This window comes from Candoia aspera, chromosome 1 (assembly GCF_035149785.1).
Source record: "Candoia aspera isolate rCanAsp1 chromosome 1, rCanAsp1.hap2, whole genome shotgun sequence".
In the NCBI taxonomy this organism is placed as follows: Eukaryota; Metazoa; Chordata; class Lepidosauria; order Squamata; family Boidae; genus Candoia; species Candoia aspera.
The window spans coordinates 129,834,006-129,861,727 of NC_086153.1; the positions used below are offsets into that span (position 1 = coordinate 129,834,006).

The following is a 27,722-nucleotide window of genomic DNA, read 5'->3' on the forward strand; positions in this document are numbered from 1 at the left end:
GTAAGTTAACCTCCTCCCCACCATGGCTCAATTAAGCATGTCCTGAGAACTACATACAGCAGTTTCTAGGTCCACTTGAGTGATGGATTTCTTGCTCCATCCAGTTGAAAAGCAAAAAGCAATGCTATATATGTTGTGTGTGCGCGCGCGAGTATGCATAATTGCATTATGACTATTATTATTATTCATTGCCATGGGTGCATTTTAACATTGCTATTCCCGCTGATGCCATTCTCAATGGTCCATACAGAAAGAACAATGGCATTTATGACAATAACGCCTTCTTTGAAATTGGCCGACGGGAGGTGGGGAGAGAGAACACAGAGCACCCGGAAAAACCTGAGAACAGGTAACCTCAACCTCCCGACGTCGGTTAGAAAGAACCCAAACGGAGGGGGAGGGAAGGGGAGTGGAGAAGCAGCCGGAAAGTGCTGAGTCACCGCATGACGCGACGTCTGTTCCTATCACCTCTTCCTTCCCCTCGGCGCGCGAGTACCAGAAACCAACCGTGCGCGAGCGAGCGAGCGCGTATTCTCCGCCCTGCTCATCGGTCACGTGTCGCGCGATTCCCGGGACGGTCAGAACCATACCGGAGGCGGCTGCCGGCTCCCTCAGCGTTCTCTTATTTCCGTTAAAACTATCCGAGCGCGCGAAGCAAGGGCAGAGTGATCGTTTCATCCTTCGCCTGCCGCTGGGGTGCTGGCCGCTGGAAAGCGGAGGATCGGGAGGGCGGCAGTAGCTCCCCTTCCTCCCTTTGCGCAGTCACCTCCCCCTACGCCTCCCCGCGAGTGGATTCTCCTTGCGTGTTTCCCGCCGCCCGAAGTAGTTTTTGTCGGCGGCGCCTGGCCAGCGCTCGTCTTCAGAGTTGTCACGGTAGCGACAGCTTTCCTTTTCCGCCCTCCTCTGCTTGCGCTCTCCCGCCTCCCGTCCCTCTTCTCCCCGAGAGCCATGGGGCTTCTGTCGCAGGGCTCGCCGCTCAGCTGGGAGAAGACGCAGCGGCACGCGGAACACGTGCGCAAACACGGCATCCAACAGTTCTTGTACATCTACCGAGCCGTCGGGGAGAGACATAAGGACGTGCTCAAGTGGGGTGACGAGGTGAGCGTCCCCACAGGATAGGGGTCTTCGGAGCTGGCCGGGATCGTGGTGATCCTGGAAACGGCTTCGGTTGCTTATTTAGAGCGGCGCTTGCGGACATTGGGAAACGTGCTTGTATTAGCCTCCCAATTGATAGGCCGCCATTCCCCTGTCTTTTCAGGTAGAAGGTCAGTGCTGGAAGAAGAGGAGGTGCTGCTGTGGACAACAGCGTGACTCCGCGCCTACGAAATGGGGGGGATGGGAGAGAGAAAGAGGAGTTTCCTTAACTGAGCTTAGGTGTGTGGCTAGAAGCTGACGGGCAGCGGTCAAGTCCCATCTCAAGTTCATTGACCTACCCCAAGGCTGGTTTCACAGTCCCCATCCCTATACTGTATAATCTATGCTGGTAGGAAAGTAAACCTTGTCTACAAATTTTATCCTCCATTCTGTGTCCGATTGCTTTTGCTAGGGACGTATTGATCTTTAGCATTCTTACGAAAATTCCTGACATAGGAAACGCAGCTAATACTAGCTTATATATTCCTACCTTTTATGACTATTTAACAGTTACATTACTTGTCTACTTTTTATTGACTTGTGTTTGTATGTTAGTAGTATAGTAGCAACTATAGCTGGAGATTTTAATTTGGATATCTGTTACCAGAAGGATCTGATTACAGATAGTATCTATGAATGTATCTGTTCATCTGTAGGCAGTTTTACAGTATTTCATAGTGGTTCATCCTATTTACAATTAATGCCACTATTGGTATGTTATATATTACTATAGTAGTAAAGTTGTTTGTCTGAGGCATGTGTAATCTAGGTTCTGTATTTAATAGATATATGCTTTATAATGCAACTCCAGTAGTTTATTAATAGATTATTAGAATATCAGTCTCACTTGGTAACATTTTTTTTATTTAAAGCATTTATTTCCTGCTCAAGAACTAGGAACGTTCTCAGAGCAGTTGACATTATTGTACTTATTTGAGGCATCAGAACACTAATGTTGAGTTTGGTCATGGAAGGGGTATTCTTTGGAAACCATGATATCCAGAATTCTCTAATCAGTTAATTATTTTCTGGAATTGAGGTGAATATATTCATCTAATTTGTTTTACTTATGAAATGTATAATCCATTTGATCCCAGACACTCTTGCCTGTGGTATAATATACAGTTAATCTAGAAAGCATGATGTCAACACAACTGCAAAATTTATTATTTCTTCATGTTTCATATGTTTTGAGGAATTTTCAACTGCTTTATTGCTATATAATCTGAGTTCTGCATGCTTCCAAATTTCTTTAGTAGAAAATTGGGATTGTGAACAGTTTCCAAATGGTTTGCAAAAAGCCACTTATAAATAACTGCATTGATAGTCCCCATTTTTATTCATGCATATGCAAATTTCATGTGACAATGACTGTGTAATTGGTAAACAAAGCTAGAAAACACATTTAGCATGAATTGAATTGGTCATTGATTTTATTGCTTGGCAATGTGATTAAAGTACAACTGTAAGCCAGTCCTAAATTTTCTGTAAAATTTCTGAAATAGGCAGCCCGTTTTTCTAATTTTTGTAAAACAAAACCGTTTGAAATAATTGCTGACACATCTTAGTATATAATCAGTTTTTCTATGTCCAAATAATTCATTTTATTGTGAAAATGAGGCTTTCTAAGAATGAAAACTTTGTCTTTGAATTACGTTTATGTAAAGTGCATGATATATGAAAATACCAGTTTGGCTTATCAAACTCTGTTAAATGAGGTTGTTACTTAAAGAGAAACCTTCAGATGCATTACAAATACATTTTGAATGAGAGTGCCTTTTTGGATACAGTCTTAGGCAAAGCCTACTTGAACCTTTTCTCCAAATTGTTACCAAAGAGGAGTTTCAAAATCCAACTCTTTTTCTTGAGATCTTTTCTTCTTTTATCCCCAGAGATTCTAAACTGTCAGTTTACAAACTCCAAAATTGAAATATGTGCTATGTGCTACCACTTAGCCAAGCTTATTTTTTACAGTTCAATCAGTATGAAAATATTTTGTGATAGTATTACATCTGGAAATAAATCTTAGAAGCATTTCAAAGGATTTAGATTATTGTATGCTTTAAAAAAACAATCCATACAATTTTGTAAGTTAGAGCTATGATAATTGCTCTACGTATTGTAAAAAAAAAAATTCATAAGGCATTTCCAGACTTGTAATGCTCAGGGCCATGGTATATTGCAGACACTGAAGATGAATGCCTGTAAAAAGCTTTTACATAAGAGAAAATAGCCCCAAATATGTTTGTTAATTGTTTAAAGGTAAATTAGATAACTAAGCTACAAATCACACATTTATAAGTGAAAAATAAATATGGTTGGGTTCAATTTCATAGGTAGGTTGCATTCATAGAGATTTATTCACAAAAAATAGAAGTTGCCTTTTGCTATTAATTCCCCATACTCATTATTGTATAAACTGACTTGTTGGTAGATCTCTAAGTTTTACATGGAAATTTTCTTCAGGTTACCTGTAGATGTCAGGAACAGAACCTGCAACCACCTATTTACAAAGTATATGCTCCACCAGTGAGCTATAACCTTTCACCAAGATTGATACTTTGGTGTATATAATGCTGTATGTACAGAATTGTACAAGTCTTTTATGCTTGTTTTGCATTCCAGGAAATCAAGTTTTGAAAAAATCTTGAAGTTATACATAAAGTACATAGACATTAGATTTAGAAATTAGCAAGTTCTCATCAGGAATGAGAAAGGGTGACCATATTCTATTGCTCCTCTTAGTTCTCCTGCCAGGAACAAAACAAACTACGAATTCTCCACTTGTGTTTGCTAAGCAGTACATCTGACTTGTTTCTCTTGTAACAAGCCTGAATCATTAAGAAAAGAAGGGGAAAAAAAACTCTAGCTTATGAGTTTTGCATATTAAGACAGCTAGGAATCCAGATATAACATTAAGCTAGTGTTACCAAATTGGGTCTGCAAAAATCTGCTTGACCATTAGATAGCTTATTTATCACCTTGTTTTGTTTTTTGTTTTTGTTTGTTTGTTTGTTTATTAGATTTGTATTACCGCCCCTCTCCCCCAATGGGGGACTCTGGGCAGTTTACAATAAAAAGGATAGTAAAAACATCTAAGCCTTGTTGTTATCTAGTGAACATCCAGATTTTTGCAGCCCACATCTTATAGCTGTAATTAAATACCAAGGGAGAGTTCCTGGTTTGTTAGCTGCTCCTGCAGGCAGGAGGAGCAATTCTTAAGAGTTATGTTTGAACAGGTTCCTTATATACATCCTAACTTGCCTCACCAGGAGACAGAGAGATCTTAGAAATTCTTAAAATAACATTTATTTTTGCTGTGGGACAGTTTTTGTAATCAAGATTAACAATATTGGACAGGTCTTAACTTGGTTAAAACTATAAATAGTAACTTGACTGTAATATTTGTCAGAGCCAGTATGGTATAGTGGTGAAGGCATCAGGCTAGAAACCGGAGACCAGGAGTTCTAGTCCTGCCTTAGGCACAAAGCCAGATGGGTGACCTTGGGTTGGTCATTTCCTCTCAGCCTTAGGAAGGAGGCAATGCCAAACCACTTCTGAAAAACCTTGCCAAGAAAACTGCAGGGACTTGTCCAGGCAGTCTCCAAGAATTGGACATGATTGAACAGATTAAAAAAAAATTATATTTGTAGCTTCTGAGATAGAAAAGTGGCCTAGGTCTCCTAATTTCCTATACTTATTTCTGTTATATTCAGCATATTCATTTATTTATTTATTATTCAAATTTTATCACTGCCCATCTCCACCAAAGGAGGGACTCTGGCGTATGCTAAATTGGAAGTTAAAATTTCTTAAGGATGAATCTGAAGATTCTACAGATTTATTATGTTCGTCCCAGTTACTCAGAAGTAAGCCCCAGTGTGTTTGGTAGAGCTGACCCCCAGGAAAGTGGATTGGATTGGAGTCTTAGTGTAAACCACTGAGAGTTGTTTTTAATTGTGGCAGGATATAAATTTAATAAAATAAATAAAAAAATTATGAAGACAAATTTTAATCTGTAGGGCAGTGTGAGCTTAGTTTCAAAAGAAACATAAATCCTGCTTTTAGTATATTTTTGCCTTTAATAAATGATGTTCAAATGGTACTTAACACAAATTGTAACCTTTGTTAAAAGACATCTGACTTAGGCCCTTCTGATATTAAAATGTATTTAAAGAACAGGGGCTTACTTAACATGTAGAAAATAGAATTTTATTTTCCTATTAATGTATTTTAAATTAGCATAACTATATTATGTATTTAAGATACCAACACCTCAGTATTTTTGTGTTTTATTTTATTTAAAAGAAAATACACACACAAAGATCAGAAATGGGAAAGAAGGAAACCTGGAGTTAAATTTTAAGATTTATGGAAATGGATATGCATACATATTCTTATACCAGTATAAGATCATCAGCTTTGATTGTTGTAGTTCCACCAGTTGAGTGTTGGGTAAAGTTCTTACATTATATCCGAGTAAATGGCACTGATAATATTTTTTTCTATAGTGCTGTTCCATATTAAAATCGGTTTACCGGTAGAATAATAATCTGTTGGACTGGTACCATTAATGCAACCTGTAGTTTTAAAAAAATACTTATTCTTCAGATTTTTGTGTTAGTTAATGCTTAGTTGTTTGCTGTACTGTACTGTGGAAGCATAACAATGGCATTTCTTGGCATTGAAATTACTGATTTTTCTTCTGCTGTATAAGCTTTTCCTAGGTTATATGTATTGTGTTCACTGTCAGCATTGTCAGCAATTTTGTTGGCTTTCTAAGATCTTAAGTTGTCATTTTTATGCTTCTCAGATCTTCATACATTATGAATTCATTATAAACAAGATGAATTTGTGTTAGAAATCTGAAATCCAAGCTTAATGTGAAATCTATTCTAAGTGAAGTGAAAGGAGTTTTAGGATCTTTTACTGGCAATATTCTCTCTGATCTGCAGAGTAATACTACACAATAAACACTTTGCATAATCAAACTTCTGGCAAGTTGAAAAGACAAATGTGACTTTCACTACAGTAAAGTTTTGTTCTCATTATCTACCAACAGGAAGAAAATGTTGCTTCATGCATAGCTTCCCTATTATCTGTTGGCAAAAATATGTTGTCTATTGACATTAGAAAGTTGATTATGCATTTGTGTTGAGAGAAATGCATGAATGTTGCCTGAAAATTGGTTTCCTAAGTATTTGCATTTTTAAAAAATCAACAGTTAATGGAAATACAAGACAGAAGGGGGAATATATGTAACACTTTCAAGTCCTATTTCAAATAGCCTGCTTGCATTCACATCCTGAAGGAAATAAGTTGCTGTTTATATTTAGATGTTAGCTATAGAATGCATATGTGAGTCTGTAAAAAAAGAGTTTCTAACAGTAATAGCAATTCAGTAGTAAACCAATTAGCTAGAGAAGCAGTATGCTTCCCTTTGTTGAATGTATCCAGATGGAGGTGAGGCACTCATTTGCTGGAGATGCTTTAATTTAGATGCCTGCACTGATCAGGGAATTGGATTTAATGTCCTAAAAGATCCCTTCAAACTCAGTGGTCCTATATTTTAGTGTTTTATCCAAGAATAAAGCAATTTTGTTGGCTTTCTAAGATCTTAAGTTGTCATTTTTATGCTTCTTCTCAGATCTTCATACATTATGAATTCTAATTTAGGCTTAGTGAATTTACTATTAGCTTCAAGTAGTAATTGAAGATACTGTGTCCTGAAAAAAAAATCCCATTTTCAGACAATCTGGGAAGAACGTTCTAGGTAAAGCAAGGATGTATTTGTAGATTACTGGAAATAAAGATTGTTAACATATGCATTGCTAATCCCTAATGCTGTGTTTTCCCCCCATTACCACTTTGTTTGCTAAGCAGAAACAAAGGGAGACTAGAAGATTTACAAGTAGCTTTAACAGCAGCTCATATGTTGAAATTATAGTGATATTTAGGAGATTACAGCAACCATCTTTTTCACTTAATTTCCTTTTGTAAATCTCAGTTTTATGTTGCCAAAACTGATACAGCTAGACCTTAAAAGTAATAGAGATGAGCTGAAAAGTTAATGTACATTAGTTTTTATGGAAAAGTGTAAGATTCTTAATTGAAGTATTGCACCTGCCACATTAATGCTGCTAATAGCTACTTCTTTCTTCCCTTCTCCTTCTATAATTGGAAGGATAATTGCTTCTAGAAGCAGCGGATTTCTACTGACTGGGCAAAGATGAATGCCTCTCTTGCTATGATCAAAGATTTACTTCCCTGAGTTCTCTACTTTGCTTTATTCACAATGCCTAGGATCACTCATTTTCTCAACATTTTGCTAAAATACAAGCAAAATATTTCAATTAGGTTCCTGGATATCTTACACCATTTCTTGTTTAAACTTGGGCAAGGTGACTGCTCTTGGCTGCTAGGATGGACTTGCATAGCAGCTAAGTTCTGTTCCATTTAATTGAATTTGGTACAGAATAACATGTCCTGTTATTCTGTGCAGGGACTACATTTTGAATAAATTGCATTGCATGTTGGAAAGGTCAATAAGAAGGTAGCTTTGTCATTCCCAAGAAGTCAACAAGAAAAACATTTTGAGTCCAAGTTTGATACAAAATTGTACTGAAAGGTATATAGTTTAACGCTACATTTCCTAAGACTTTTTATGTTGCTAAATATAATAAACATACCTTTTTAATAGCCTCATTTAAACTATTGTGATTTTAAAAAGGACTAGTGTCAGAACCAAGCCTGCCTCTGATTCGGAAAGTGGGATTCCTTCAGAGTCAGAGGAGGAAATGGAAACTTATCGGTCCAAAACCGGGAAAACGAAACTCCAAGGCTGAGCCAGCAGCACGGGAAGAATCCACCGGGCTGATTGGGGAAGATTCAGAGGAGGATTTGAATACGCCAATCAGCGCACACCAACGACGGGCTGAAAAGCGCGTGCAGGGAAAAGCAGCCAGATTGGCTACAGGAGACTCCCAAGTGCTCCAAAGAATGGTATAAAAGGCAGCCACATGGAGAGCGGGCTGCTGGAGACAACCAATCTTCTAAGCCCACAGCTTCAGAAGAAGAGTTCTTACCGGTATCGGAGTCAGCGCCTGTGGCCGAAGAGGAACCAGTGTTCAAGCTCCACTCCAAAGACGAATCAAATCCTGCATCTGCTGCCAGCGAGGAAACAGAGTCAGCTGTGCCCAGCAGCCTTCACCTTGCATCCAGCCTTGAAACTCCGCGATCTCCTCAGAAGCGTAGTCAAGCTGAGAGGTTCCTGTGCCGCCACTTGTCTTCAGTCCTGTACAACCACGCTTCTCAGTCTCATCCGTGCTTTGGATTTTCACAACTATCTTGTTCAGAATCTGGTTTCTTGGCCACTTTGGGTCTTCCAGCCGAGTTCAGCCTTGCTTCCAGTCTCCAGCCTTGCTCCAAGTTCCCAGTCCAGAGAATTCAGCCAAGTCCTGGGCTTCCAGTCGAGACCAGCTTTGCTTCCAGTTCCCAGCCTTGCTCCAAGCTTCCAGCCCAAAGAATTCAGCTGGGCTTCCAGCTGAGTCCAGTCTTGCATCCAGTTCCCAACCTTGCTCCAAGTTCCAAGTCCTGCTCCAAGATTCCAGTCCTGAGAATTTTGCCTAGTCCAAGTCTTCTAGCCAAGTTTAGCCTTGTTTCAAGTTCGAGTCCTGCTTCTAAGGTCCAGTTGCTGTGTCTAGTCCCAATCCAGTTCCAGATTGCCAATGATTCAGCACCAGAATAGCTCCAGCACTCCATTCCAGTTCGAGATCTGTTGCTTCCAGAGCACTGTGTTCCAGTCGTATCCAGCCTTTCTGTCCAGTGAGAGAGTCCTGTTTTGCTGCCTCTTGTGCCCAGTTGGGCTTTTTGATTTGAGTCTTCATATCCAAGGACTTAATTATTGAAAATAGTTATTTAATCAAGTGTATTTTTAAGACCTTGCCTGGCTGCATAGTCTGAACAGGACAACTAGGATGGATTTTCACCTGGATTTTTGCCATATGTTTGTATTGCTGACTACTATAGTTTTCTATCATTCTCTTTTGTTGCCTTCTATATGTTGAGTAGCTACCATCTTAAAGAGACTATTTGTGACAACCAAATCTTGAGATAAACTTAAATAGAATGGATTGGAAGGGAAACTTAGGTGAGCTTTCATCCTTGATCAAAAACACTCTGAGTAGGCTAGAAACCACTATGCAGTTGCTGAGTAATATTACCCTTTACTAATATATTGTGGGCAAAAAGGACTTGTAAAATTTGCAACTTCGTATGTAAAAATAAAAAAGCTGTATCTTTTACAATATTCCCACATAGAAAACATTACCATGAAATCTTCATTTAAAAATTATAATTCTTCAGGTAACTAATTTGTGAAAGTTTTGGAGTTTTTCAGTCTTGTGAGCTAAAAATTATATTGTGAACATGTTATCTTTTAGGTGGAGTATATGTTGGTAGCTTTTGACCATAAAAATAAGAGAGCACAGTTGTCATTAACTGGAGAAGAAGTACTTCATACTTTGCAAGAAAAGGGTGAAAGAATAAATCCAAAGTAAGTACCTTCAGCTCATAGAAGTACATGCTGAAATTTAGCCAGGTTATTAATTTGCATGTATTCAAATCTCTCTCTCTCTCTCTCTCTCTCTCTCTTTATCTCTCTCTCTCTCTCTCTCTCTCTATTTATCTCTCTCTCTCTCTCTCTCTCTCTCTCTCTCTCTCTCTCTCTCTCTCTCCAAGTCACTCCTGACTCCTGCCTGGAGAAGTCCATGCAGTTTTTGTGGCAAGATTTTTGGAAATGCCTTGCCATTGTCATCTGCCTAGGGCTGAGAGAGAGTGACTGGCCCAAAGTCACCCAGTTGGCTTTGTACCTAAGGCAGGCCAAGAATTTGCAGTTTCCCAGTTCTAACCTGGTTCCTTTAACCCCCTCACCAAACTGGCTCTCATTTTCAAAATATAGGAAAGGTATTTTCATAAATAAAACCTGTTTGCAGGTAGCCTAAAAAATCTATTCATTTCAACTTGCAGCACCACAGTGGTAGCATATATTTTTTAAATAAATTATTGAAATGTTTAATTTTGTATCTGAGGAATGGGCAAAATACAATTTGCATTTTATGCCAGCTATGTTTTTAACCATCTTCATTGGTTTTATTGATCTAAAGATAATACGGTAATTATTATCTAAAGATAATCTGTATGGCACAGTGCCACTGTACTTACATTATTGTATATCTCTCACAAAATGTTAGAATCCCTAACAATCGTAAAACACATTCTAAGCAAATTAAGCTGGTGGATTAGGCCATCCCTATCCTGAGCCACTGTCAAGATTTTTATCTGTGTTTGCATGGTTCAGATTTAAAAGCTAAATTACAGTTACATTCTATGTAAGTATAGTTTGTTGTAGAAAATACTTCCAGTTTTCATTTGATTTTCAGCCATCCAACATTGTGGAGACCAGAGTATGGAAGCTACATGATCGAAGGGACTCCTGGGCAGCCATATGGAGGAACAATGTCTGAATTTAACACTGTACAGGACAACATGAAGAAGCGACGTCAGGAAGCTGCTTCAGTACTGAAAAAAGATGAAGCTGTTTGCACTGTCACATCATTTCCAAGGTTAGATTCTGTTTTTCTAATAGCCTGAAAATACGGTGGTTTGAGATGGCTGTGACTCAAATGAAAGTTGTATTACTAAAGCCATTTTTTTAAAAAGGAAGATTTACCATAGAGTATTTCCCATTTAGTGTCACTGCTACAATGACACTAAATAGGACGCTAATCTACAGTGGTGCTTAAAAGTTTGTGATCCTGTTTAAATTTTCAATATTTCTGCATAAATGACCTAAAACGTGATCTGTTCTCCACACAAGTCCTAAAAGTAGATAAAGAGAGCCTAATTAAACAAATGAATAAAAAACGTTATACTTGTTCATTTATTTATTGAGAAAAATGATCAATAAACCAACAGGCTATTGGAAGAATGTTCTGTGGATGGATGTAACCGAAGTAGAACTTTTTGGCTTCAATGAAAGGCATTATGTTTGGCAAATGGCAAACACAGCATTCCAGCATAGGAACCTTATTCCACTTGGAAACGTGGTGATGGCGTATCATGGTTTGGGCCTGCTTTGCTGTCTCTGGACCAGAACTGCTTGCCATCATTGATGGAACTATGAATTCTGAATTGTACCAGCAAATTTTAAAGGAAAATGTCAGGTTACCTGTCCATGAACTGAAGTTCAAGAGAAAGTAAGTCGTATGACCATTGTCACGCAGCAAGATAATGACCAAAACACACAAGTCGTATGACCAAAAAATGGTTAAAGCAGAAGAAAGTTGATGTCTTGGAGTGGCCAAGTCCAAGTCCTGACCTTAATCCTGTAGAAATGTTCTGGAAGGACATGAAACAGGGAGTTCATATAAGGAAGCCCACCAACATCCCTGAGCTGAATCTGTTCTTTAAGGAGGATTGGGCTAAAATTTCTCCAAGCCAATGGGCAGGACCCAAGAGGGGCATACCAGTTACTGAAAGGAAAGTTTCACATACTTCTGCCACATACAGATATGTAGCTTTGGATCATTTTCCTCAATAAACAAATGAACAGGTACAGTATAGTGTTTTTGACTCATTTGTTTAACTGGGTTCTCTTTATTTAGTTTTAGGACTTGTGTGGAGAACAGATCACGTTTTAGGTCATATTTATGCAGAAATATTGAAAATTCAAAGGGGTTCACAAACTTTTAAGCACCACTGTATGTATATCGACCATTACAGATTTTGGCCAGTCTAAATGTTTACAGATAATCTGCATAAATAGTTAATCTGCTGAATTTCTGTTAATAATTCCTTAATCACTTCAACGGAGCAAGTGATATTTCATGCTCCTAATTGTTTCTATAAAATAAGAACATAAGAAAGCCCCAGGGCATCAGAACATTTGCCTATATATATATATATATTCCAGCATTCCATATTCCAGTGTCCAACTATATGCGTTCAGGAAGCTCACATATAGGATGATGGCTCTTTTCTGCTGTTTCTCCCTAGCAGCTAGTAATCAAATCATGACATCTGTAATTGCAGAGATAGTAACATCAAGACTAGTAGCCACTGATACCACAATCCTCCATGAATTTGGCCAGTCTCCTTTTAAAACCATCCGAATTGGTGGCCATCATCATGTGTGATGGTATCAAATTTCTTTACAAAAAGTATAGTTCAATGGAGTATTATGTAAATTTTAATTTTAACTATTCTTTTTAGATTTGATTTGGAGCTGATTTGATTGAACCAACTTGTTGAGTCAAAGTATTGAATCAGATGCCGTCCAAATGATTTGATTATTTTAATCCATTTGGAAAATGGAATAAACCTGATTCAGTGCTTTGAATATACACATCAAATGACTTTATTTTTCAAATTGTATCAGAGTTGATCCATATACCCCAGTCCTTAGTTTAATCAATGATGTATAAAATTCAATAAGAAGACATTTAATATGTTAGAGAGCTTCTTTTCATGTAGAAGGAAATTTGGTAAATTTCACCTGCTTTGGAATCAGGATTTTCGGTAGGAACAAGACTAACCTATTTTAGTTGATCTGAAGATAAAATTTGCATTTACAGAGTGCCTTTAGCTGTTTTGATTACTGCCTACAGAAGAGTTGTGCCAAACATACATGTATTCTTCTTAATAAACTTCAGCTTTAGTTTTGTTCTGGAGTATTTCTAATATAACTAAATGAATCTTTGTCAACTGGGGAAGACCTTAAATGATCACAATTTGATTGGACTTTATAGATTAGGTTGCCCAGGATTTACAATACCAGAGTGTGATCCAACACCTGTTGAGACAGGAGCCTCCAAGTCTCTTTTCTTCCCAGATGAAGCTATAAACAAACATCCCAGGTTTAGGTAAGTATGTTTTGAATAGGAATGTAGATGTACTCAGAGTGTTTCTGAAAATGGAAACTGATATAGTATATGCTAATTAATAATCATAAATCATCCAAATTTAAATTTGATGTGAGGTTCACCACGCATGTTGAATGTAGTTACTTTTTCTATATTACTTCAATTTTATCTATGCTTTTTATAGGCTGCCAAAACTCCCATCTTTGATTATACTAACCCCTGCAGGCAATGCTGTTGTAGAATAGGTCCAGAGCTAGCTTGGCTCTGTGTCTGCAGTCCTCCGTAACATTAGACATTGCATTTGGGATAATATAAACATTGTGAGAATATTTTTAGTTTCTTTCTGTTTGTTGTTTGCCAAATGTTTTGCCTGTGTACAGATGAAGGAAGGTTGTTCTTTCTGTTTGTCTACTTGAATGTGCACACAGGCATGAGGGGGTTTGCCAGTGAGTTTCTGCTTCGTGTGTATGCTTGCGTTGTCTGTCTTCTGTGTGTGTGTGTGGTTTTTTTTTTTTTTTTTGGAAAAGTATATAATTTTATATAGTTGTATGTTGCCCATGAGCTTTCTTGTATGTGTTTTTGATCTGTGGAGACTTTAGAGTTATAGAACTTTTGTGGCAGGTGAGAATTTATATGTAATGTATGTTTATAATTTTTTTTGAGAATAAAAAATTTCCATTTTGTGAGGTGGACACTTTGTGATTTGTGGGATTTCTATCTTACGCTCATGAAAGTGGAAAGACTGTGACCTGGGAGACTGAGGAATTTGTGAAAAGCAAGAGAAGATAGTTTAGTCTGAGTAGCAGTACAGGTAGATCTCGCTTACTGACTGCCTCGTTCAGCAACTGTTCGAAGTTATGACGGTGCTGAAAGAGTAACTTTACAACCAATGACCCTGCATTTATGACCTTCTCAGCATCCCTTAGTCACATGATCACCATTACAATCAGTACACATTTTTCTGTGTTTGACCTGTTTTTTCTTTTTCTTTTGTTTCTCCCCTTGCAGAGCAGAGAGATTGAAGAGGAAGGGATTACTAGAGAGTAAGCAGGCACATAATGGGAAATACACATCAAAAGGAATGCAGTGGCACATGTAGACCCAACCGCTCTATGCAAATAGCCCAGCGTATTCCCCGCTGTGTGCCTGCTTACTTCCTTGTAATCCCTTCCTCTCCAATCTCTCCTTTCTGCAGTGGGGGAGAAAAAAAAACAGCTCAGGCACAGGAGAAATTGCCCACAGAAATTGCTTGTTTTTTAATCTTTTTTTCCTCCCTTGCAGAGCGTAAAGATTGCTTAAACAAGCAGGGGTGGGGGGAGAAAAAAACAAGCGATTTCTGAATGTAAATACAAGCTAATTCTGTTCTTGCTAATTATCCTAGGGTCAGGATGAGCATTCCAAAGGGCGGGGGAGTGGTTAGGAGGCAAACCAAAGCCCAAGGTGTGAAACTGATTAGTCTTGCCAATTTCAAACCAGCTATCCAAGTTCAGGAGGGAGCATTCCAAAGGGTGGGGGAGTGAGGAAAAGGAAAGCACAGTCGCAGTCACATGATTTATCACTTAGCAACCATTTCACTTAACAACAGAGCTGCCAGTCCCAATTGTCACTATACGAGGACTACCTGTACTGTTGTTTTAGCTATTTTCGTCTTATGTGTCTGTGGCCAGAAGTTTGAGCAGAGCACAAAAGTTATCCAGGAATAAATTCAGATATAATGGCAGGCTCTAGATAAATTATTCAGGATGTATAAACCAGCACCGAACTATACGATTTCAGATTGGTTAATTGGGAATAGGTCTAGTTATTCATACAAAATGCAACTAGGAAATCCTGGTTTTTCTGTGGACAAACTTCTTTGAAAGTATGGTGCGTAGACTTCCTATTCTTTTTTCTCTTCTTGCTTTTTCTTGACTGTTAAAGGAGCTAAATGTTACATTGCAGTACAAATTTTAATTTAAAAACTTTTAAAACTATTGAAAAGTGTTTCTCTTTTGAGACATCTCGGAATTTTTTTTTTTTTTTTAGTACTTTAACAAGAAATATTCGTCATAGAAGAGGTGAAAAAGTAGTTATAAATGTACCAAGTAAGTGAAAAAAGCAATTTACTGTTAAAAAAAAAAAAAAAAATAGCAACACGCTTAACATCTTGTCAACCTGTTTTATGCAGTATTTAAGGACAAGAATACTCCATCACCATTTATAGAAACATTTCCTAATGATGATGGTGAAGCAGCAAGAGCAGCTAAGCCCAATCATGTATATATGGATGCCATGGGATTTGGAATGGGCAATTGTTGCCTTCAGGTAAACTCATTGAAATAAGTACATTGTTAAGTATTTTTACTGCTTTCTTTTCGTACAGTTTTTATAACAGCTGTTTGAATTTTTCAGTTAAATATTCTATAGTCTGTTTAATTCCAGACAGACTTGACATATTAAATGCATGTATTTTTTCCCTGCGATGCCACAGCTGTGCACCTTTTTTCTCCTTTCCAGGAATAATAGCTTAATTCAAGCATCATGCCCAGATGTGGTAATTGTTAATGTTTTGTAAGCAACTGATAAACCAGTAGTGGACAGCATGTAATACAAGATTAGTAATTTTCTACAAGCTTATCATCTAATAGACACACAGGGAAGGAAAGTGAGGAGTAACTAAAACTCAGTCATTAGAAAGGACATGGAAAAAAATAACACAGTAGAGAAGACTGGAAAAATGATATTCTTGAGTAGTGTGAGAGACTGGATTCTTAAATATCTGGAGGCAGTGAGTTACAAAAATAAGGTACCAGCAAAGAAAATAGATAAAGCAATTAAAGAATTAAATGTAATATTTAAGAGATTGGAATGAAAGGAAAGTAGAGCTCTATGCAATGTAAAGAAAAGTAAAAGATCATCAGGAGCTGTGAAGTATTTAAAAGCACACATCAAAATTGTAAAATAAACTTTCAAGTGAAAGGAGGCTGATTCAAAAAGGGCACACCCTGCTATTTATAGTGAAGAAGAAAAAGGTGCCTGATGTGAAGAATGAATTTCAGTATTCTTAGATGAGATAAAGGAAAAAGGAATGACACTGGTAAGACATAGTTATGCCTATTGCCTTGCATGATATAAGCGGAAATGTTAAATATATGGCCAAAAAATGACAACATTTTCCCCTTTACATTTGAATACTCAAATCGTCATAATTCAGTTTGTGATTTGGAATTGAGCTCTTGAGTGAGTATATATAGGTACTTTTTGTTTTGGGGGAGGAAGGAAAAGCAGTGGTGCAATTTCTGTGCTTATCTTTCTTATATAGTGAAAGGAGAACTTATGTATTATGGAAATGCGTTGAAAAGCAAAGAGATAGTTGTATATGATAGTTATGCCTAGTGGCAATGAGATTCAGCAAGGAGGAAAAAGGGTGTTTAAGTCCCACATCTACTGGAAAGAAACAGTCTTGCAGCTGGTAATTCAGTGAACCTGGTTTTTACAATTTCTGGAAGTGGCATTGACAATCTACTTTTTAAAAACTCATGATTTTTATTTATCATATAGGTAACATTCCAGGCCTGCAGCATTTTTGAAGCAAGGTATCTTTATGATCAGCTCGCCACAATCTGTCCCATTGTGGTGAGTGAAATCATTTTATTTCTGTACATATTTTTATTCAGAAACATACTTTATTATGGGAGGTAGTAGCATAAAACAGTTTTTTAAAAAATCTGATTAAAAAGCATGTTCATTGAGGCAACTCTCAATGAGGCTTTTAAGTCTTAAAACAATCAGATGTGTAAGATTTGTAAATTAATGGTGATAGTTTATGTTTAGTATGTGAAGCTAAAATTTCACATAATTGATGAATTATATGAAAGAATAAAAGAGATCACAGAAGTTTGCAAGCTGTTCCTTAGGGGCTGGGGGAAGAAATACAGCAAGAGTTAGTGCAATATTTGTTGCTATGCCCGTGTACCACATTTTACCTTGACATAATCTTACATCCTCAAAGTACTGTCAGCATAAGATTCATAGTTTCCACATTCCTCAGACTTGGTATGCACTATATTTGGACTGGAGGGGTACTTGTCATCTTGGCTTTGAGCTTGCTTTTTTTCCATAATGCATGAATGAGAAACAGTTTAATACCAGCTGAACATAATTCAAAAAAAGAGGACCAGTAGCTTTGAATTCAGTCCAATTCAAAATAAAAACAAGGGCAGATGATGTTGCCTCATGCGCAACACACACAAAACATTGGGTGGCTGCTTGTTAAATAGAATTGGAGACATAGCAAATATTTTTCATTGAACCGCTTCTGTAGGCATCTCCTAAGACAGATACCATTTTAGAACACATATAATGTAGAGTATATGTTAGGTTACAAAAAGAGAATAGAGTAGAAGAAGCTGACTGGACTGCAAATGGGGTCTGTTTGGTTAGCAAAACAAGTAGTGCTGTTGTAAATAATGGTCTAAATCTGTTGATAAACACAAGCAGAGCATCTTGTATTTCAGGACCATACATGCTTAGTGTTATATGGTGCTACATTGATAATTTGTTACATTATGTTCTCTCCAATATTCTTTTAGATGGCTTTAAGTGCTGCAGCTCCTTTTTACAGAGGCTATGTGACAGATATTGATTGCCGTTGGGGAGTAATATCTGCATCAGTAGATGACAGAACAAGGGAGGAGAGGGGTCTAGAGGTATGTGAGTTTCATGTGTGTATCAGTTGTTTCTCGAGTACAGGGTTTCTCATCCAGGGTTCCACAAGAGGTCACTAGGGGTTCCCTGGGAGATCACAATTCTATGTATTATATGTATTCATATAAATATTCATATTTACCATGCATTATAATTATTGCCAATAGCGGGAGATAAAATTAGATAAAATCCACCCAGACTTGGTTGAATTTTGGTACTTGCCTCTGATATTTCATTATTCTAACTTTATCTGTAACCTTTTCTAGCGTAGTGATTGAGGAACCCTTATGGATCTGCATCTCAGTTGTTAAATTGTTTAGGGTTGTTCATCACTGAAGAGATTAATTATCTGTTTCTCTTTACTTTTTTCTTTAGTGGATTTTATTTTTCTTTTCTCTATGCATTATGGATTTTTATCATTCAGTCACTTGATAATGTTTGTTAATTATTGCTCATATATATATGTATGAGAATATTCCATATTAATTAATAGTTAAACTACTAAAAATATGTTTTCAGTTTTGGTTACAATGATAGAATGATTCAGTGTTATAGTATCTCTTGCAGATAATGACTATAGGTACTAAATATTTCTCTTCTTAAATTACATAGCCATTGAAGAACAACCGTTTCAGAATCAATAAATCCAGATACGATTCCATAGACAGTTATCTCTCAGAATGCGGTGAAAAGTACAATGACATTGATTTGACAATAGATAAAGAAATCTATGAGCATCTAGTAAAAGAGGGTAAGTATTTAAATCAGTGTGACAGTGAGGCTCTATGCCTTTGTCTTGTTTTTTCCTTAATTGGAGACAATCCTTAAACAGGACTGCCTGTGATTAATTTAAATGAGCTGTTCTTGAAGTATAATGCCCAGCAGCATTAGATAATATTAATTAATTTTCTGCAGTGATCCCTCACCTTGAAAGCATTTCTTTTCTTAATTGAAAGGATGAGAGATACACTAAGAGTCAGGAATCGTATTTCCTATTAAGCTGAAAATATTTCATTCATGTGCTTATGATGGCTGTTTCATCCCTCTTCAGCTGTCTTGAGTTACCGCAAGCAAATAAGTGTGCATATTATATTTAATAGACTGGCTTGCTTTTTAACAACGGATATCTCCATTTCTTGGTTTTGTAGGCATCGACCATCTTTTGGCACAACACATTGCTCACTTATTTATTCGTGATCCATTGACTCTGTTTGAAGAAAAAATACATCTGGATGATGCAAATGAATCTGATCATTTTGAGGTTATATTGTTATACCAGTTTATATTAAAAGTTATACATAGTATGTTTAATATATGATACAACTTTTATTTTCTAATAAAAAGGATCAAAACTACAGCAACACTTAGGTATGCCAAATAATTATTTGCTGTATAGGTGTTTTTTTCAGTATTTCTTAAATTACAATATGCAAGTATATATTTCATTGCATATTTGAACACAGACAAAAATTCTGTGTTTAAATTATTAAATATCAGTTGCAACAAAAAGGTTTAATACTTAGTCAGTTTTCAGAGCATAAGTCAGTGTGGAATTTAAGGGGTCTGATGTGAGTTGGTTCAATATCAAAATGCACGAAACAGAAGTATGAAAATTGTGTACTTAATGGACACACTGGTCTCCCAATGACTACCAAATTCTAGTGAAGCATCAGTTGTGAAAAAAAAAGGGAATAACTACAGAATCTTCCTGTTGTTTCTGCTCATCCTATAAGATTGGACAGGGTTGGCATGCTCCAATTTCTGTCAGTAGAGATAGTATGCATTTATATCTCACTTAATAAAAGCAAACCAAATATGAGTATATATTTGCATACAGGTAGTCCTTGCTTAGAGCCTTGTGTGGTGCAGAATGGTAGGCAGCAGTATTGCAACCAAAAACTCTCCCCACAAACTGAGTTCAATCCCAGCGGAAGCTGAATTCTCGGGTAGCCAGCTCAGGTTGACTCAGCCTTCCATCCTTCCGAGGTCGGTAAAATGAGTTCCCAGCTTGCTGGGGAAGGTGACAACTGGGGGAGGCAATGGCAAACCACCCTGCTATAGTCTGCCAAGAAAACATGAAAGCGGCGTCCCCCCAGAGGGTCAGACATGACTCAGTGCTCGTACAGGGGACCTTTCACCTTTCACAGTGTTTGCTTACTGACCACTTGTTCAGCAATCACTCAAAGTTGCAGTGGCGCTGAACAAGTGGTACTTAAGATCAGACATCGAAGTTCCGGCCATTGCACCACCCAGCACAGTCACATGATCGTGATTTGTGCACTTGACAACCAGCTTGCAGTTATGATGGTTGCAGTGTCTTAGTCATGTGATCACCATTTGCGTCCTTCCCTGTCGGCTTCTCACAAGCAAAGTCAATAAGGAAGCCAGAGGGAAGGTCGCAAGTCACTCTGGTAAAGTCCTCCCTGTGCTCACTCAGCACTGCAGCCTGCTCCCCCCAGCCTCCCTGCACTCACACTGCACCATGGCCACCTTCCCCTGACTTCCCTGCACTCATCTCCCAGGGCCTCCCCCCCATGGCACCCCCATGCCATTACCTGGGACTCTCACTGCTTCCCACTTAATGATCCACATGACTTGGGGTTATGATGGCAACCAGGACTGCCGGGATTGTCTTTGCTAAGCAATGTGGTCATGTGACATTGCACTTTATGACTGTATTGCTTAGTGATGGCAATCTTGGTCCCAACTGCCATCATAACCCAAGGACTTTCTGTTCAGTAGTCGAGTTACAACCATTTGTTCAATGACTGAAGTTATGATGGTGCTGAACAAAGGGACTTACTAGCAATCCTCAAAGTTCTAGCCATTGAAGCGCCCCCATGGCCATGTGAACAAAATTCGGGCGCTTGGCAACCAGCTCACACTTATGACCGGTTGCAACATCCCACAGTCACGTGATTGCCATTTGCGACCTTCCCTGCCAGCTTCCCGTAAGCAAAGTCAATGGGAAGCTGGCAGGGAAGGTCACAAGTCTTGCCCCCTCCCTGGCCTTTCTTTCCTTGCATGCACCATGCTCTCCTTCTCTTTGCTTGCATGCACCCTGCACTCTCCTTCCCCAGCTTCCCTGCACTCACACACATGCAGCCTGCATCCTCTTTCCCCGGCCTCCCTTTGCATGCATATGCCATGCACCCTCCTTGCTGGGCCTCCCTGCACTCGCATGCACTCTGTACCCTCTTTCCTGGCCTTCCTGTGCTTGCACACATCCCATACCCTTTTCCTGACCTCCCTGAGCTCGCACACTCATTTGTTTAATTGAGTTCTCTTTAGTTTTTGGACTTGTGTGAACAGATCATGTTTTAGGTCATATTTACCCTGCACCCTCTTTCCCAGGCCTCCCTGCACTCACATGCACCCCTTGCCCTCCTTCCCCAGCCTCTGAGCTTGCGCCGCAGCACCCCCTCCCCCAACTTGTGCACAGCCTGCGCTGGGCCTCCCCCACCCCTCTGTGGCACTTCCGCGCTCCTTACCTGGGACTCCCTCCACTTCCCATTTAACGACCTGTGCATTTTGGGTTACAACAACAACTGGGACTGCCTGCAATCCCAGTCCCAATTGCAGTCGTAAGTCAAGGACTACCTGTATAGTATTCTAATAGTTTTCAGTTCAAAGTCTCTTCCATGCTTTGTTAGAGCAATTAATGCAGCTTTGCAGCTTATTGTTTTGGCATGACTTTCCAAACGTTTTAAGATTTTAGTTGCTATGATGAGCAGGTAGAAGTTATAGCCTAATGAAATCTATTTTGTCTCCTGTAGAATATTCAGTCAACAAATTGGCAGACTATGAGATTTAAACCTCCTCCTCCAAATTCAGATATTGGATGGAGAGTTGAGTTCAGACCAATGGAGGTAAGGAACAAACATGTTCAGTGGATTGTGTTATGAATTAAAACTGTAGTATATACTTCAGTATATTTGCATCTTTCTGTTCCTGCTTTCTGTTTTGATTCTTTCAAGATACACGTTTAAGTATCTGGATAAGTTATGCAATTTAGCATCACTAAAAATGGTGGTAGCCTGCCATTGATTTTAAGTTTGAAACAGTCTCAGATTCAACTGAAATTATCATCAAATCAAAGAATCACAAATTCCATATCATTGTTTAATCTTGCTTTCTCTATATAAAATAACTGTCCAGAGTCCCTCCTTATGGGGGGAGATGGGCGGTGATAAAAATTTGATAAATAAAATAAAAAATTAGTTATAATTAGTATTAGTTCTGAAATACATATATTAAAATACTGATGTACAACTGCAAGTGTTGTTACTTTGGCCATACCAGAAACTAGTATTGGTTATAATTGGCAATTTTGGAATTCTTAAAAGAAAGCATGTAACAGTAGAATTCTATACAAGAATATCTAACCATACCATATTAATTAGTTTTTGGAATTCTATTCTGGGAAAACTTTGAACAGAAAGGTATAAGCAAGTGGTTCCAAGTCTGATAACATGTTACAGTCTTTATCAGAATCTATGCGTAATTTTTTTGTATTATATTTGGGATATATACAGAATATATACCTCGACAGTTTTAAAAATAGTTTTCAATTTCTAGGTCCAGTTAACAGATTTTGAAAACTCAGCATACGTTGTGTTTGTTGTACTGCTAACTCGAGTCATTCTCTCATACAAATTGGATTTTCTCATTCCTTTGTCCAAGGTAAGAGTGTTTATGTAATATTTATTCTATCTCTGTACTGCCAAGTCAGAAGTCTCAAAGAATTTTACAAAACAATCAACAAAAAGATCTGTAAGAGTTAAAATGTCCTTGGTAAGTATAAATAAATTAAAACAACCAAAGTTAGTACAATACAAGGATAATTTATAATAGCAATGATGAAAAATACATCACAACAAAACCAATAAAATAATATCAATAATTAAATCAATATAAATACTGTAATTCAAAAAGAAGTATGGTAAAGATAGTAGCAAGAAACTATTCAACCAAATGTTCTTTGGAAAAGTTATATCATCTGTGATTCTGGAATGTTAGAAGGGATAGAGCAAGTCTTAATTCTAAGGAGAGAATACTTTACAAAGCCAGAGCAGCAACAGGAAAACACTGCTTCTTGTTAAATTGTGATCTTTACTGCAACAAAATTGTTCTTTTTCTCTCAGTTGTTTATACAGGTAGTCCCCGCTTAACAACAGTAATTGGGACCAGAATTTCTGTCATTGGTGATGTGGTCTTAAAGTGTGATGTCACATGACCACACCACTTAGCAGTGGCAGTTCCAGCAGTCCCCAGTTACAATCATTAAGCGAATCACCATGGGTCATTAAGCGAGGACCTCATATGACTGCGACTTCTGACTTTCTGCTGGCTTCCCCATTCACTTTGCTTATGGGAAGCTGGCAGGGAATGTCGCAAATTGCAGTTATGTGACTGTTGCGATGGTTGGAAATCTGGGCCAGTTGCTGAATGCCCAGATCATGATTCTGATTGGGAGGGTGTGATGGCTGGAACTTTGAGAACCAGTTGTAAGTATCACTCATTCAGCGCCATCGTAAGTTTGAATCGTCTCTGAATGAGTGGTGGTTAACCAAGGACCACCTGTAAGGTGAAAACTGGCTTGCAAAATACTTATATTCTCCTTACTAGCAAATTTTATTTAGTTTTATCTATAAGGTGGATTTTCAGGTGCTCTTAATAGTTTTTTGCTTGTTTTTAAAACCTGGATTCTTTCATTATCTAGATCAGGATTGTAGAAATGGAAGCGCACACATAGTCTTCTGTGTCTAAAAGAAAGTTTCCCAGTGGTGTGGGATTTGTTACTAGAGGCTGAACTGTGTGGAGGACCTCTACTGACACTCCATTCTCCAGGCTTATTTCAAAGATCTCTTCCATTTCAACCTCCTGTGACATAACCCACAAAGGACAGAAGACTGCAATATGGAGACAAAGATTGTGTGAATGGTCTTTCTGGTCTGGTAACCTTTGTGGTTCCAGTTATTACATTTAAATGCTTGCCTTGTTTCTGTAATTTTTTTCGTGCACCTCCATTTTTTTATTACATTGACTTAAACCAGCCTGTCTCAATCTTTTGAACCTGGAGGAACCCTTGAAATATTTTTCAGGCCTCAGGGAACCCCTGCACATTCAGGCTCAAATATAGGCCAGAAGTTACAAAATTATTATACTCCTTTCATGTGTAGGCCTGCATATATGCATTAACAATGTTCTTAAACTAAAAATAAAGCATAAAACTTGCCTCTTCAATGTGAAGTTGCCTGAATTTGAAATAATTTTTTAAATCGTGATCTCCCAAGGAACCCCCAGTGACCTCTCACAGAACCCTAGGGTTCCATGGAACCCTGGTTGAAAACCCCTGACTTAAAAACACTTGTTATGGCTGGTAGAGCTTTAATTGAATCATAACCATTGGACTTTATTACAGTTGTCAGTATAAACTAAACAAAATCCCTTCTTTAGAGAAGAGATTCTTCCTTGCTATAAACAAAATGCATCCTTTCCCAAACCACCAAATGAAAATACATCATACCAAAAAACAACTGCAAAGATAACTTTCCCTGTCTATAAGATATCTTGGATTCAAAGCCGTGCCATATGTGCAGCAGTGTTTTTGCTTGTCTGGGTTCTTAAGCAATTTCATCCTTCCTTTCCAAGTCCCTCCCCCATCTCACTGAGTTCCATTCACAATGCAAAATTGACTTTGTTTAAATTCATTGTTGGAAGATGCAACTTTATAATGAAAATATGGGTTTTCATTCTCCTTATCACTATTGCTGGTTTGCCCATTAAGCTCCATATACTAGATCTATCATGGGTGAGCATTTAAATCTCCTTTTTTCTTTAAAAAGGGAAAGGAAAAAATTGCTTTGTTCAATTATTTTAGGGATCTTGACAATGTCAGGTAGACTTGCATGCAAAAATTGAGGATAACTTTTATTGGATGACACTTGTAGTAAAATCTCAGAAACAGACTGGCTACATTAGCGTGAAATGTTCAAGTTGTTAGCCTAGCTCTTTTCAGAGAAAGGGAAACTATCAGTTTGACTGGTAATACAATTGTGTGTAATGAACTAAATACCAAGACCAAAACCAAAATGTAGGAAAACCATTCACCATTTCCTTCAATTAATGGAAGGAAAGATAAAAGGTACAAAGTAGTCAAGGTGGTAGGGAAAAAATAAAAAATAAATGGTAGGTAGAGAAAAAAATGTCATAGAACTGAAATGGGAAAAAGCTCAAAAATGTTTGCGCTGACATATAGTACAGTAGCTCCAATTGTTTCTGTCCTCCCAATATGTTCAGGCAGAGTGGGTGCACTCCAGGTCTCTTCAATTAAATGCTGCCACCTAGTGGGATGAAGGAACAGTGCCTTCTCTGTCATGGCCCCCGCCCTCGGGAACAGCATCCCCGCCCTACCCCGAGATCTGGACAGCATTCTCTCTCCTGGAATTCCAGAAAGCCCTTAAGATTTGGCTCTGTTTCTAGGCCTGGGATTAATGCGGCTGCAATTGGTTGAACCCCTGTTGTATGGGGGTTTTGTCCTGTTTGTTTTAGTTGTCCCAGTACAGACTGCCTGTTTTTGTGGGTTTTAATTGTTTTTTTTTAAATGGATTTATAAATTTATGGAGTGAATTTTAGATTAAAGGCAAATTTATGGAGCCATATTAAATTAAATACATTAAACTAAATATATATTATTAATTTTGGTTGTGTGATTATCTGACTTGCTACTAGATTTTAATGTTAACAGATTTTATCCCACTTTTTACAACGTCACATTCAAAGTAACAAACAGAAGTATACAGCTACCTTGACATATCCTGCAAAGAAAGTGCACATACTGATTTCCTCAGGGTCCAGTTCTGTTCCCGAGGTTATGCTGGTTACTCCAGAACTTGGCTGATCTACTATAATATATATATTAGAATGTGAGAGAGATGCATACATCATACATGCTTTTTTTAATAGAGTCTTCCCCCCAGCCCCTCTAGTTAGCTGGAACTCAGTAAGCTTCTTAATTTATTGCCCAGTTTCACACATAATAAGCCAAGCCTTCTGAGAATTCTAGCTTACTGTTCATCAGCAGTATATTCATGCAAACTGCTTAAATCACTCCCACTTGACCTATTTTGCCTGTGGGAACAAGTGAAGAAAGCTTCTGGAAAGCAGAGTGTGTTACTGACTTCAGATTCTGGCCTTTTAGGAGAGAATTTGAAACCACTTAATAATGTTAAACAAATCAACATTGAAGATTTTTTTAGGTTTCAAGGCTGAATTTGCAACAGCAAGCTTATGTGCAAACTAATCTATTGCAATTGGGAAAATATATAAACCTGATTTTGTGTATTAGGAAGGGCAGATAAAAGAATATTAATCAGATAGTACATCTATCTGACTAATATTCTCTCTACCCTTCCCAATACAAAACAATACATCTGTTGTATTTTTTTAAAAAAAATCTTGCTGGCCAGAGATTCTAGTTGATACAGTTCAATCGATTCATGATTATAGATTAAACAAAAGGACAACTGTTCCTCACCCTAATGATTTGATAAGAATCTGTCTCTTATATTAAAACAAAAATTATTTCTCAGAAGTTATAATAATGGCTACCTGCTTGGTGCTAGACATATGCCATTAGTCTTCCAGATCTTTTATTATCTTTTTAGTAGAATTATAGATGGAGTAAATATATGATATCATACAGTTACAGCATCTTATGTGCTTAAACGATAAACAGAATGCTCACAAACCTATATACAGGAATATCCTTGGAAACAGTGGGCTTTTTGTTGTTGTGGGCCCAGGGTCTTTGATAGTGGTCAGATATGAAAATTGAGAACCAGTAACCTAGACAAAGCTGGTTGCATAATATTAAGATGATGCTAATCAAGGATTCCCTGAAATGATGTGGCAAACAACACTAGATTGTTTGAAGACAGAAAACCCCAGGAATTAACTTCATCTAGCCCGCTAGCATCCATTCTAGTAACTGGGATTTCAGATAACCTTTTTGCTAGAGAGGCTAGAAACGGAATATGGTCTTTCTGTATGGAAAGCCAGCCAACTGCCTATTGTTGTTTTTTTGTATTAGAATGTAAACTGTGTGGGATGAGACCTTTATTCTGTGTGAATTTTAATCTAAAACTCAAAATTAGCTCTAAATTCTATCTTCTTGGTTTCCATGGTTTAATTTAGTGAGTGAATAGCTGAAAGTTGACTAAATTATTTCAGTGGTTTAGGTACATCACAAAATCATAGTTAGACAAGACAGCGTGAGTCAACAGTCATTTCCATAAGAGCAGCTAGAGATAAAACTCCAGTTGTAATCATAGAATTCTTCTGGTTCATCCTAATTTTTTGTTTAATGATTATGTAAATCATTACATAATCATTAGTGAAAATCTGTTCTGAAGTATGATTTCTAAAATCTTCTGACTAGAAAGTTAAGTACATTTATTTCCATTTCAGCAAGAAACCCAGTGTAACATTTTTCCCTGTCTCTCTTTCTTAGGTGGATGAAAACATGAAAGTAGCTCAGAAACGAGATGCTGTTCGGCAGGGCATGTTTTATTTTAGAAAAGACATTTCTAAAGGTATACTGTTTATTTTCTGACTGATTTTTTTTACTACATTTGAGTATACAATAAATATGAAACAAATTGGTTTATTTGGATGTTTTGTGTTCTTCACTTAATCTGACTCTCCTTTAAAAGGTGGCAATGCTGTAGTGGATGGATATGGCACAGCTCAAAATGGTACAGAAACAGATGTGGAAGAATATACCTTAATGAGCATAGATACAATAATTAATGGAAAGGTAAGATCAGCTATTCATGTAGTTTGCCATATTCTATTGATTTGATGAAGAGGTGGATTAAGAATCAGGGTTCTGATCTAAAGCAAGCAGGCTGAAATTCTGATTTTGGTCTTCCCTCAGCTCAAGCGGACCCTGCCATAGCGCGGGAAAAACGCTAAGAA

At 37.7% G+C, this 27,722-nt stretch overlaps 1 protein-coding gene across 1 annotated transcript in view; it reads left to right on the top strand.

The window, feature by feature from the left end:
• The first annotated feature begins 600 nt into the window (after positions 1 to 600).
• GCLC (glutamate-cysteine ligase catalytic subunit) overlaps positions 601 to 27,722 on the top strand; it is a 31,435-nt gene continuing 4,313 nt past the window's right edge. Inside the window, exons 1-14 of the mRNA XM_063313738.1 lie at positions 601 to 1,098; positions 9,576 to 9,688; positions 10,575 to 10,757; positions 12,942 to 13,055; positions 15,081 to 15,139; positions 15,223 to 15,359; positions 16,596 to 16,670; positions 17,627 to 17,743; positions 18,354 to 18,492; positions 18,890 to 19,002; positions 21,518 to 21,610; positions 22,320 to 22,424; positions 27,256 to 27,337; positions 27,458 to 27,561. Coding sequence (XP_063169808.1) covers positions 949 to 1,098; positions 9,576 to 9,688; positions 10,575 to 10,757; positions 12,942 to 13,055; positions 15,081 to 15,139; positions 15,223 to 15,359; positions 16,596 to 16,670; positions 17,627 to 17,743; positions 18,354 to 18,492; positions 18,890 to 19,002; positions 21,518 to 21,610; positions 22,320 to 22,424; positions 27,256 to 27,337; positions 27,458 to 27,561 — 1,584 coding nt within the window. The 5' untranslated portion in view covers positions 601 to 948. The remainder of the gene's footprint in view (positions 1,099 to 9,575; positions 9,689 to 10,574; positions 10,758 to 12,941; positions 13,056 to 15,080; positions 15,140 to 15,222; positions 15,360 to 16,595; positions 16,671 to 17,626; positions 17,744 to 18,353; positions 18,493 to 18,889; positions 19,003 to 21,517; positions 21,611 to 22,319; positions 22,425 to 27,255; positions 27,338 to 27,457; positions 27,562 to 27,722) is intronic.